The sequence below is a fragment of the Octopus sinensis genome, unplaced genomic scaffold, assembly GCF_006345805.1.
Source record: "Octopus sinensis unplaced genomic scaffold, ASM634580v1 Contig10079, whole genome shotgun sequence".
Taxonomy (NCBI): Eukaryota; Metazoa; Mollusca; class Cephalopoda; order Octopoda; family Octopodidae; genus Octopus; species Octopus sinensis.
This window is the reverse complement of record NW_021831989.1, coordinates 540,353-553,144: the sequence shown is the minus strand read 5'-3', so window position 1 is coordinate 553,144 and position 12,792 is coordinate 540,353. Positions and strand designations below refer to the sequence as shown.

Genomic DNA, 12,792 nt, shown 5'->3' with positions numbered 1-12,792 from the left:
ATTTTTGTTAATTTCCTCTTAAATTAGAGCGAGTATTTTTGCTCTTCCCAGTGAAGTTCTAGAATTTCATCCAATCAGTGGTTTATTTTTGCTGTAAATTCTTGATTTTTACGGGATGAAAACAGAATGTTATCTTTGCCATTTCCAGCCTTTTGTCTTTTGGCTTTGAAGAAAAAATCTACAGATTTGTTTAAGCTTCAATGGGTAAAATAGCCCATTCAAAATCATCTTTCCTCTATATGTACGTGGTTTTCCTTCCAATGAATGTAAATTCTGTTTTGTCGATATTAGTATTTAAACACCACTTGCTAAGAATTTATTTGGTTTCATGTATGATTATGCCTAAAAATCTCGTGTCTTCAGATATGAAGTTTACGTCGTCTGCGTAAATTGTTTCTGTGATATCATCATTGATGCTACGGATTAGACTAAGTGCCCACACAACAACTCAGTCCTCATTACGAGTGATTCCCCTCAGGCACGGCTACCGATCCTCAATTGATAGTTGTAATAGAATAAAAAATATGTTGGTTATCTCGATTTAACGAGGAAATAAGGGAGAAAAGAAGAAAAATATCATTGTTAATTGACAATGCAGCTTGCCATGCTGTTTCTGCCAAACTTTCAAACGTAAACGTAATATTTTTCCCAAAAAATAACAGTTCGTTAATTCAGCTATATTACCAAAGGATAATAAAGGCATTTAAGAATAATTTCAATAACTGGATTATGAAAACGATTGTCTATAATAAAAATCTTGCAGGACAAATAAATGAAGCAATAAAGGGAATCATAATATTGGATGCTATTTCATGTTCGAAATTGGCATGGGACGTGATTACAGACATTTCAATACAACATTGCTTTGAAAAAGCTTTGGAATATGACTGTCAGGAAGAAGAAAACATCGGAGAAAGTCTGATTGATTCGGATATTGTGGAAAATGCAATTTTGGAGAGTTTCTGGGATGATAAAAGTAGTGATGAAGAGGACTGCAGCCAACAATTTCTGAACATTATAAAACTTTCTTAAAGCATTTCTAGGAAACTTAGAAGACGCCAAAGAAACTTACGGATTAAAGTCTCTATACACCCAATACATTAAACCGACAATTGGTTACGGATGTACAGTATGGGGAAGAAATCTAGCATATACAAATCTCAAAAAATCGACAATATTCAAATGGAGAATGTAAACCTCTTAGCGAATATCACGGAGAACAAAATTTAACCAAAGGAACTAAAAGAAATCGTGAAAGAAAACGGTGGAGACCTCAGGAAAAAAAGTCCATGTTCGGGATCCCCGACCTCTTAGACAATGGGCTGTAGAACACAGAGAAAAGATGCGAAGGTTTCTAAAAGAGACTGGGATCACCTGAAATAATTAATGATGGTTATGACGGTGTTTTTGGTCTTAATAAAATAAAAAAATTAAACATAATAAAATAAATGCTATTGAGGAGAAGACTTTGGAAAATATACTTGATTTATTCAGATTCAAAGCAAATATGAGTTCGATGCGAATAAACAAAATACTTGATTAAAATTAACTGATTTTTTAATCACAAAATAAAAATTGTAGTTATCCGTCTTGGTTATATTATTATCACCCAATAAATATGACTAGAACTTTGCTAGTGTTTATTAATCTGAAAAATAAGTTTATTAATCTGATTGAATAAATTAATATAATAATAGTCGTGGTTAGTAATGAATGATGGGCAGAGTAAAGTAAACAGAGCAAGAATCGCCATTGATAACTTTTATGGAGGTTTACTGCACATGATAAAAGAACGAAATGCGAGGTACTTGGTTCGCCTCATGCGATAGATTCAAATTGTTGGAGGAGTCAATCGAGCACCTCCCAGAGTCTCAAAAAATAGAAATCAGGGATAGGAGAGACAAGAAGGAAAATGAATACCTCCGACTATCCCGGATAAGAATGAGCATTGACCACTTTGAACAACTGAAAATCATAGGGAGAGGGGCGTTCGGACTGGTGTGTGGTACATTGCATTTCCTAGGTCAGATTGGTGCAGAAGAAAGAGGACGGACGCATCTTTGCGATGAAGATTCTGAGGAAGAAAGATATGGTGTCGAAGGATCAGGTGGATTTGTGACCTGACGAGGTAGATCGCCCATGTACGGGCAGAAAGAGATGCCCTCGTGTATGCAAACAGTTGTTGGATCGTCGAGCTGTATTACATGTTTCAAGACTCACTCAACTTATACATTGTCATGGAGTTCCTTCCTGGAGGTGAGACTTATTCCAAGTGTAAACGTGTAGGTGATCTGATGAGTCTGCTGATGAAGAGGGATATTTTGACGGAGAACGAAGCACGTTTTTATTCTGCCGAAATTGCGCTGGCCATAAATGCCATTCACCAGCTCAACTTCATTCACCGCGATATTAAGCCCGACAACCTTCTCCTGGACAGTCGAGTTCCCTACCACCCTCATTCTCCTAGGGACACATCAAAATAGCCGACTTTGGTCTTTGCACTGGTCTCAAAAAGTCACATTCTACTGATTTCTACAAGAATTTGATGGACGAAAACAAATGTATGTCCCTTGCATCAAAATTAGTGGAACTGTCCACATTATCTCGTTCGGAGACGTGGAAGAATAGGCGGAGAAAACTGGCGTACTCAACGGTGGGGACTCCAGACTACATTGCCCCCGAAGTATTCGCATCCGCCGGCTACGGCAATGCTTGCGATTGGTGGTCGCTCGGAGTCATTACCTACGAAATGCTAATTGGCAGGATTTCCGCATTTTATTTTGTAGGATACCCCCCATTTTGTGCAGACTACCCCCAGCAGACGTACAAAAATATTTTGAATTGGCGGGAGACGTTGACTTTTCCTCCCGATGTGCCCATTTCCGTCCTCGCTGTTGATTTGATCCAACAGTTCTGTTCGGACGTTTCTACTCGCTTCAATTCTCTGGCGGAAGTCAAAGAACACCCATTTTATAACCATGTTGACTGGCAACATATTCGGTATTATTAAATATGCATAATAGATCTCGTCCTGCTGCAATGCAACCCAACATCAAGTCGATTGATGATACTTCCTACTTTGACGATTTTGATGATGCAAGTCCACCTCCCACTTGTGTTTTCTCCATGTTCTTATTCTTAGCTACTTGTGCTCCTCGTTGTTCTATTACTGACAAGGATTGGCTTTTCTTTAATTATACGTATCGGAGATTCGATCACTACAATTTTTGAAGAATTCATTATTTAGGAATATTTCTAACTTAGTTATTATTATTTTTTTTCAAAATACTTAAAAACAGTCTGTTCACATTCCATCTATTTTAAGCATCTCTTATCTTTCCATATTAATTAAACTGGGGACAATACTCCAATGTGCGACAGTACCGGTCATATGTTTTAGACATTCTGAAAAAATCCCAGTGTTTTGATTTTTCTAAAGAAAATCCAATAAAATAAAAGTTTTTTAGTAAGTATTATCTATATTATTTATATATTTATCATTTTCATATCTTATCTTCGCTTTTATCTTCGACTTCTTCATATGTTTAAGGATTTTGTCGAAATTGGCCCAGTCATATGTTTTAGACATTTTATTTAAATTCATTATATTTCAATAAAATTTATACTTTTTTTCTATTTTTCGTATCGGAAACGTGTTTTAAATTAATTTGAAAGCAGTATGCCACGACTTTCTGTTGAACAGCGTCATAGAATTGTTTTTATGCGAGAAAATGGTCATACCGTACAGGAAATATCGATTTTACTTGGAATATCCAGATGCGCCGTAAATCACACTTACCAACGGTATTTGGATGGAAATGGGTTTTACGACAGACCAAAATCTGGAAGAAATTGTATTCTTTCGGCACGTGCTCAAAGGAATCTTGTACGTGAGTCTCGACGTTTTCCCAAAAAAACAGCGAATGAAATCAGAAAAACCTAAATATTACGGAAACCGTCAGTGTCGAAACTGTACGAAGAATCTTACGCAAAAATGAACTTTTCGTAAGAATAGCAGCCAAAAAACCTAGACTTTCAACTAATAATATCAAGAAGAGAAAAATATTCTGCACTAGAAACATTTCATTCGATTGGAATAAGGTCATTTTTACTGACGAGTGCCGCATCGAATTAATTTCGAAAGCACGAGAATTCGTAAGGAGACCTCCTGGAAATAGATTCAATTCGAACTACACAACGAAAACTCAGAAATTCGCACCTTCAATCATGGTTTGGGGCGGTATCAGACACGATGGAAAAAGTGCCTTGATATTGTGCGAAGGAAATGTAGATTCCGTAGAATATCAACGAATCTTGGAACAAGGGCTTTCTGAGATATATGATGATAACTTTATTTTCCAACAAGATGGTGCATCATGTCATACTTCACGGTCTACAAAAAATTATTTGCTTGAAAAAGGTGAAATATTTTAAACAATTGGCCTGCACAATCGCCAGATCTTAACATAATAGAAAATTGCTGGCATTATTTAAAGAGCAAAATCAGAAATAGAAACCCTCAGAACGTTAAGCAACTATGGGAGATGGCAAAAGATGAATGGAACAAGATGGAGATGATTATATTCAAAACTTGTATTTGTCGATCCCAAATAGAATACATGATGTAATATCGAAAAAAGGAGATGTAACTAAATACTAACTTGTGTTTTAATTAATAAAAACTCGTTTTAAACTTTTAAAAATTCCAGATTATGGATGTGCATCGTAAATGTCTAAAACATATGACTGGGCCAGTTTCGACAAATCTATAAAAAGATCAAGATGTCGAAAATACAGTGACGATGAGATTGGGAAAAAATAAATAACTAAAAAAAATGGATAATGCTTAATGAAAAGCATTTTTTTAATAAGATTTTTCTTTAGAAAAATCAAACACTGGGATTTTTTCAGAATGTCTAAAACATATGACCTTCCATATTAATTAAACTGGGGACAATACTCCCAATGTGCGATAAGTTGTCATCCCGTGCCGATCATTATTTTTTGGACAATAATATAATATTTTCCACTTGAATAATGTGTTCCTTCTATATTTTTAGACCTCGTTAGTGCAAAATTATTTAGTTTTTCAAAGAGCGGACATTGGGGTTAGTCGATGCAATTCCTCAGGACTGAATTTAATTTTATTAACACAATAAATTAGTTTTAGCAATTGGAAATCAAGAATCTTATAAAAAATATAAATTAGATATACATAAAAAACTCAAAACTTTTAATGACACTATTCTCTCTAAAATAAATGATTTGGATTAATTCTAATCCTATAAATATTATACGGAAAAAGTTCGTAACCCGCTGTCTTATAAATATATATTTACACTGATATTTGAGTTTTCTAATATTCCAGGTGAATAATGGGATGTAAACAATCAAAAATACAGGACGTGAAGCCTTCATTGCCAGCATATAAGAAACGTATACATTCAGATTTTTCACTAACTTAGCTGATTCGGGGCGCAAACAGGAACCACATATAGTTGTTGCAAAATTTCCTTACAATGCCATCCAGCAAGGGGATTTGTCTTTTAATGTGGGAGACCAAATGCTAGTTGAAAGTGTCGGGTAAAGCAGTACGGTGAACTCCTAGGGATGACAAACTGTGGATGCTTGCGACTAACATGTTGACAAAAATGAGTGGATTTATTCCATCAAATTATGTGGAAACACTGAACAAGTCAAATGCAACAGGAGAGTAATGCATTAATAATATACCTGAGTATTGTTCAGTTGCTTCCTAAACATTTCTCGAATGGAAGCAGAGTTGCAGCTTTTATTTGCAGAGGAAAGTAAGCTGGGGACATTTATTATACGTCCCTCTGCAGGTATTTGATTAGTTATTGTTGTATTAGACGGACAATATGCCTTGTCAATCATGTCCCACAACCGAGCAATAAAGCACTACAAAATAACTGTTTCTAATGCCAAAGGAAAGTCTGAATATTTCATCAATGCACAAAAAATAATGAATTCGCTGGACGAATTGATCACATACTATCAGAGTATAATGATTAAACCCAACAGAAAATAATGAGCTATGTTGCGGACTCACTAATCCACTTAAGAGATCAGCTCCGACTATAGTTTCCAGGAAATTAGTCATTTCATATGACGAATTTACAATCATCGGCGAATTAGGACAAGGAAATTTTGGAAAAGTTTACAAAGGTCGATTTTGTTAGACTATATCCGTAGCCAAATGGAAGCAGCACGAAGTAGCTCTTAAAACTCTCAAAGATGAGGCAGCAAGCAAAACCGAATTCCTGGACGAAGCCAAAATCATGCACAGCCTTGATAACGACTATTTAGTCAAACTATTGGGGGTGTCTATGAATGGGAATCAGTCCATTTTATGCATGGAGTTTATGCCGAAAGGACACCTTTTGGGAGTATTGAAATCTGATAAGGGGAAGAACTTTAAACTAGACATGCTCGGTAGAATGGCTGGACAGGTTCACATGTTAATAATGTGTGATTAGATCGCTTCTGGAATGAGCTATCTTTCTGATCAAGGACTTATACACCGAGATTTAAGAACAGAGAACGTGCTAGTGAATAACTCATACATTTGCAAAATTGCAGATTTTGGTCTTGCTAAAAAGTCAGATAAATTCCAGGCATCCCACGGTTAGGTCATGTGTGATTGTTTTAGACACCAAATTTCCTGTCAAGTGGACTGCGCTTGAGGCGGCCACTCAGGGGAAATTTTCTGTGAAATCGGACGTGTGGTCATATGGCGTCCTTCTCTGGGAGTTGGTCACATTTGGTGAAATGCCTTATAAAGGTTATTATTACATCAGGATAGTATTCAAAATTAAGTATACACATTTTCTGTAATTAAAGCGATAAATAATCCTATCGATTTAATCGTATTGAATTTATATCATATTTGCCTACTCACTTTCATTGGATAATTTATATAGGAATGAATGGACAAGATGTCTTGAAAAATTTAAAGACGGGCTTTCGTCTTCAAATCCCCAAAGAAGTGCCTCATAAAGTGCCAGAAAAGTGGTACGAGCAGATGTTGATGTGCTGGGATGAAAATCCGCTGAACCGTCCAAACTTCCATTCTCTCTACGACTTTTTTGAAATTGCGTTCAACGGTCCTTCCGATTACGTAGATTGACATTATCATAAATTAATTAATTTTCATTTTAATTGATAATTCAAATGTCATTATCATTTGTCTTTCAATCCTGCGAGCCAGTACATAATAGCTAGATTTTTTTGACGATTTCTCTTATTCAAAAAAAAATTCAAATGTTTTTATCAACTCATATTTCACATTGAGAATGTTGATTCCTCCGTGATTTCTACGCGAACTGTTAGAATGGAATTGGTGAACCCGACTCATTGAGCAATTTCATGTTAGCAACATTTTCTTCTCATTAGCATTCCCAGGCCAAAATTCCATTGCTGACTCCTTCCAAGAAAAGTAAGCCATTACATTGAATGTCCATGCGGGAGACACAATAAAAATCACCAATAAACATGAGGTGTCCTTCCTACAGTGCTTTTTTTGTGACTCATTCAGGCATTTTATTTATTGTATCTCACGAATTTTGAGAGTTTGACAACTCGGTCCTTTTAATGAAAAGACTGATGAAAATACTCAAATAGAATATATCATGACTGTGGATCTGTCTCAAAATGTACAATTATTATTTCAATTTTTAGTGTTTATCTACAAATTTATAAAATAAAAATATACTTTGTTGTTGGTGATGGATAAGGCCCACAAGGATTTGATTAGAGAGAATTATGTTCTTCTATGCAATGATCTAAATGTGGATAGATTCTTCATTTCATATTTCGACGCCCAAAATATTTTCTCAAGAAATATGACTGAAGAAATCCTGGTTGCATTAATACATCAATCACGATTCTAATGCAGAGCTGTAAAAATAGAAGGGAAATTGCCATCACATTTCTTGACTTGATTCAGAAAAGACCAGAATCCTTCCAAGTGTTCATTCAAGCACTCGTTGCTACCAACCAAAAAAACATTGCCACGACACTTGGTTAGTCATAAATCATATATCGGCCATACTTTGAGATGTCCTATGTTTTAAGGGTGGCAGGATAGTAGCCTCCCTCCTGAGGATACCTTTACCACTGAATTCATTCAAAATGTATACGTGGAAAGGCGGATTAAATCATACTCAGAAATGACCCCCGGTTCCACTCGTTCGTCGATTGTTCGCGGAAATGGGTTGATTAGTGAGGATGAAAACATCCGTTTGGGATTTGAAAGTAGACTGTCCTTCATTTTTAAGATTTTTTGAATGAAAGTCGTCCTACTGTCGAGATCACCACTGCTGATTCATCTAACGACATTATTTGGGTGTTTTTAATGAGACATGATTAGTCGAAAGATGTGTATGTCATCAACTCGCATCCTTGTGGGCTGTGTCTTATTATAGAAAACATTGATTTTGATTCCCTCCCTCGCAGGGATGGGTCGGAGCGGGACAGTCGACTTTGCAAGGAACTCTTCTCTTCCTTAGGCTTCCTCGTTAATCAACACACTAACCTAACCACACAAGTATGTTTTCTCATTATGGAATAGGAAATGGAATCACTCCTCACCAAATATAGCGAGGATGTTGATTTGCTGGGAGGCATTGATTCTCTGCTCCTGGTTGCACTGTCACACGGGAAGAATGGGACTATATGCGGGGTTGATGGGTCTGATCTCCCCATCGACTTCATCACCGACATTTTTGATAAAGAACATTGCGGAGCACTCGCCAACAAGCCCAAAATATTTGTGATTCAGGGATGCCAAGGAGGTTGTAGAATACTGGAGGGAGTTATAGAACTGAAGGAAGGTGACCTATTCTCCAATTCGAGACTAACCTCTGCTTCGGGGCGGAAGGCTTCCATGGTGTCTGCATCAGATAGAATCAAAACGGGTGCGAAGGCAGACATGTTTATAGCCATTGCGTCCATTCCTGGTCTATCACTGTTAACACAAATATAGGTTATGTATCTGTGCGGGATGTGGAAAGGGGCAGTTGGTTCGTCAACGGCATAGTGTATGTGCTAATGAAATATTCCTGGCGAGATGATTTGCTGACTTTATTCACGCGAGTCAATCACCTTATTGGGGACCAGGTCACCACTGATGGTGTCTCTCAGACTCCCACTTTTATGACTACCATGAAAAAACGGTTCTATTTTAATTCTCCCGGATGATTTATTGCTTTGTTTTCACAATCAGGGGAATAGACACTAACTTTATTGACTATTGGGTAGTTTTACACGGATTTCCCCGAGGCGTCTTTCCTGTACTCTTGAAAGGTCGGTAGAGGGATTAGATGGAATGAACCTGACTTGGGACTATTCTTTATAATTAACTTGTTTGAATAGTTAATAATTTGAAATAGTATATAATGTCACGAGGTGGTGCATTTATACATTTAGTTTCCGATATTTTTGATTTGTGTAGATTTCAGTGCTGCAACTGAAAACAAAAACTTGATCAATGACGTTGGGCGTAGTATCTCCGATTTAAAAGCAGTATTTGATAATAAGTTGCATATATGTTTGCAGTCAGTACTGGAACTCGATTTGGAGACTCGGGAATCAAATAATTTTATTAACAAATTTGTGAGCGTAGTGTGCTTATTGTCATCAGGGTGGAGGGATGGAATCCACAGGATCCATTCTTAACAGCGTGGGTACTCGTCTTAAGAACTCGGTGTTTATTACTCCTCGAAACAGCTGTGGACAGTTTTGTTACACTGTCATCGGTCTCATTGTACTAATTCTGGTCTTTTACTATGGTATTAAATACATAACTTGATTTGTTTAATTAATATCGTCTTCCTCCCAAACGGGGTTCCAGGCTTTGGAAGTTTGGAAAAAAACCCGTACTAGAGTGTTCATACAACCAATACATAGTGCCTTGTTGCTTATGTAGGGTATGGTGCAAATCAATTTCCTGGACCAACAAAATGAAGGTCGCGACGACCAAAAAGGGCTTTTACACTCACGGACTAGAGTAAAGTCCTCAGCTCCTACGAACATTAAATTTTTTATATAGACGAAAATATAATGGAATTGTGGGGACCAGGGCTACATGTCCAATATGCACTTCCGCAGGCTCATGTGAGGAAAATCGGGAAAAGATGAGGACCCCTTTGAAGCGTGTGGCGATCACGCTACTTTATTTTTTCCGTTTCTCGTGTTCCATTTGAGGAATAAATGAGCATTCTACTTATGACGACTGTGTAATCGACTTCTTGAAAATTCTCCTCTGTGAAGACGCCTGCACACCGGAGACGGGTGTGATTGAATTAATTTGGTGACCCACCAGTCAGGACTGCTTCGGCAGCCGTTCGTAGAGTGATTTTTGTACGCTAACCCATTTCTATTTAAAATATATAGTTAATGAATAGATTTTAATTAATAAATTAGTTAATCAGACAAATCTGCTGTGATGGCACAAGAGAGGCGACATCCCTCACGACCAGTCCAATTCCAGCTGGAAGAAAATGGAGAATGGTACTGCATCGGATCCGAAGTTTAAAAATCTACTTATTTCAAAAATAGGTCGGCCATTTCCTAAAACTACAGAGAGGAGCCTTGTACAAAAAATACCCATTTTTGTGGCGTCGGTTTTTGACACCAGAAGAAAAACAAAACGTTTATTCTCGACGTATGCCCGCGATATGACAAACTAGAAATTATAAACACAACTGCTTGCTCCAACATAACGCTGGTCAGGGCCAGTGAGATTGAGGCTGTTCTGAGTGGCACCGAGGAGGCCCTCAAACTCCTTTCTGCTCAAAACGAACAACACGTCGAGGAATTGGCTTCAAAGTTCATTTCACATATCAGTTTAAGTCTGTGCACATTTAAACCTCGGCGTTCCACCGTGGCTGGCATAAATTCGGGTCATTTGTCCGCGGCAGGAGTGGCTTTGTCGACGAATCAGCACTTGGCACCAGTGCCGACGTGTACGATTGTCAACCCCAACAGGGCAGTTGGCAGAAATAAAGGTCGCAGCTTTGCTTTATGGTTGCCTCCCACTGTGACTGTCCTAGCATTGACGATATGGATTCAGACGCCTTTTTCGCAAATTCCGCCCAAAGTGAGGACTTGGTGGCCATTAGAATTGACTTGGAACTGGAAGGCCAAAAACTTCGAGATGTTTTTCTGTGGAATAAAAACGGTATTTGGTGATTGGAATACTTTAGAGAAACTTGTAACTCCAAAGATGTTTGCAGAAATACTTTGTGACGAAATCGGATTGATCAATTCGGTTTTCGTGCCGGCCATTGTAAAGTGCATTGAACAGCAACTGGCTGATCACCAGACCTCCCATTTCAGTTCGATGGAACACAGAGTTCCAATCAAGGTTTGGTGGTCTATCATCCACAGCTCAATATTCAACTCAACAACATTTCTCTGGTAGATCAATTTGAGTGGGACTTATCGGACCCTAATAATGATCCAGAGGCCTTTGCTCGCATTCTCTGTGCGGACTTGGGTTTGCTTGCTTATTGTTCCGAAAGGTATTGGAGGGGAGTTCCAATCAGTCATTTCATATTCCATTCGCGGTCAACTGGAGCATCATCGTAAATTCGCCTTATAGTATCAAATTGTATTTACTTCATAGTGGGGATTCGACATTGCCGCCGGTCGACAATCAGCTTTATCGGTCACTACCTGAAGCTGAGAAGTGGGGACCCACCATCGAAATTTTGAGTGATGCTGAGATTGACAAAAAATTACGCGATTTGGATCGTTCGACCAGGTTTTTATACAGCTAAGCAAAACAAGGCGTATGAGACGTGTCGCTTCGGGTTGGTGACTTTTAGTTTTGTGTTTATTCGTCTTTTAATTGTTGCTTCGTTCTGTTTATTGTCTTTTATGGTTTTCCATAAATGTTGCTGGATAAGCATTCTTTTGGATATCTAAATTAGATGAACGCATATCTTTGGGTATTATTGTTAAAAGCACGTTCACAGAACCAAAAAATATAAATTAACTAAGGTCCCGTTTGTGCCACACGCTTCAAGATTCTATATTTATCAGTATCTGTTTTTCGCGTATGCTTGTAGTTCTTCTAGATTGTCCGCATATGTGAGTTTTTTCTAAAACAACAGCGAGAGTGACTCTAGGTTTTCCTTTGAACGATGTATTGTCTTCATTGTCAAAGTAATTGTTCATTTTAATGTTTGCGGGAGTGTTTATGTCTACTCTAAGTACATGCCCAAATAGCCTTCATCTTGATTTGATAATTTCAGTGCTTATTGGAAACAATTTTTTCATAGAGTACAATTTCTTGTTGGAAATCTTTTTCGGCCAATCTAGGCCGAGTAAATTTCGTAATAGCTTTCAATGAAATGTGTCCATTTTCTTGAGTTTCAACTCTATGACTTCCCATGTACACGAGTTTTAAATAAGTATCGGTTTTATATGCGAGCTATTCGTAGCTTTTTTTGATTAGCTTTGGTCGACTCCATATTTTTTGCATTTTCTTATATACAGTACCGCTCAATGTTTCGGACCACCCTATTTTCTCATTTCCAAGTCAATCCTAAATTATTTTATACGGTTCTTTAGAGAAACTTATTAGATAAGCTTAAACACATTTATTCTATTTTAAAAACTTGGACAGATATTCATGTTTGGCGCAATTTTAAAATTATCGATTTTATACTCGATCATATGTTCCGGACCAGTTTAAAAAAAACCGAAAATTTATTAAACTTATAAAAAGTTAATAATTAATATTTCCTCCGTTGTTCGTTATAACAG

The 12,792-nt window shown here is 37.3% G+C and overlaps 3 protein-coding genes across 3 annotated transcripts; all 3 read left to right on the top strand.

Moving 5' to 3' along the window:
- Positions 1–1,131: 1,131 nt before the first annotated feature.
- Positions 1,132–3,010, top strand: LOC115228263 (serine/threonine-protein kinase 38-like). Its single transcript, XM_036498890.1, has 4 exons — positions 1,132–1,191; positions 2,133–2,256; positions 2,287–2,426; positions 2,468–3,010. The coding sequence occupies exons 1-4, from the start codon at positions 1,132–1,134 to the stop codon at positions 3,008–3,010; spliced, it is 867 nt and encodes a 288-aa protein (XP_036354783.1).
- A 669-nt stretch (positions 3,011–3,679) lies between these two features.
- LOC115228262 (tyrosine-protein kinase fyna-like) lies at positions 3,680–7,147 on the top strand. Its single transcript, XM_029798890.1, has 6 exons — positions 3,680–3,890; positions 5,061–5,108; positions 6,214–6,461; positions 6,498–6,619; positions 6,651–6,802; positions 6,942–7,147. The coding sequence occupies exons 1-6, from the start codon at positions 3,680–3,682 to the stop codon at positions 7,145–7,147; spliced, it is 987 nt and encodes a 328-aa protein (XP_029654750.1).
- Positions 7,148–8,247: 1,100 nt separating this feature from the next.
- LOC118761171 lies at positions 8,248–9,219 on the top strand. The gene is made up of 3 exons (XM_036498889.1): positions 8,248–8,274; positions 8,390–8,566; positions 8,926–9,219. The coding sequence occupies exons 1-3, from the start codon at positions 8,248–8,250 to the stop codon at positions 9,217–9,219; spliced, it is 498 nt and encodes a 165-aa protein (XP_036354782.1).
- The last annotated feature ends 3,573 nt before the right edge of the window (positions 9,220–12,792 follow it).

Bases quoted from the DNA above. Each gene is read 5' to 3' on its own strand.
- LOC118761171 (XM_036498889.1), top strand. From the start codon at position 8,248: ATGAAAACATCCGTTTGGGATTTGAAA. The intron at 8,275-8,389 runs GTAGACTGTCCT...AGACATGATTAG, and splicing joins CATCCGTTTGGGATTTGAAA to TCGAAAGATGTGTATGTCAT. The intron at 8,567-8,925 runs GTATGTTTTCTC...TGCATCAGATAG, and splicing joins ACACTAACCTAACCACACAA to AATCAAAACGGGTGCGAAGG.
- LOC115228263 (XM_036498890.1), top strand. From the start codon at position 1,132: ATGGGGAAGAAATCTAGCATATACAAATCTCAAAAAATCGACAATATT. The intron at 2,257-2,286 runs GTGAGACTTATT...GTAAACGTGTAG, and splicing joins CATGGAGTTCCTTCCTGGAG to GTGATCTGATGAGTCTGCTG. The intron at 2,427-2,467 runs CTCCTGGACAGT...TCATTCTCCTAG, and splicing joins ATATTAAGCCCGACAACCTT to GGACACATCAAAATAGCCGA.
- LOC115228262 (XM_029798890.1), top strand. From the start codon at position 3,680: ATGCCACGACTTTCTGTTGAACAGCGTCATAGAATTGTTTTTATGCGA. The intron at 6,462-6,497 runs GCTGGACAGGTT...ATGTGTGATTAG, and splicing joins TAGACATGCTCGGTAGAATG to ATCGCTTCTGGAATGAGCTA. The intron at 6,620-6,650 runs GTCAGATAAATT...TCCCACGGTTAG, and splicing joins GATTTTGGTCTTGCTAAAAA to GTCATGTGTGATTGTTTTAG.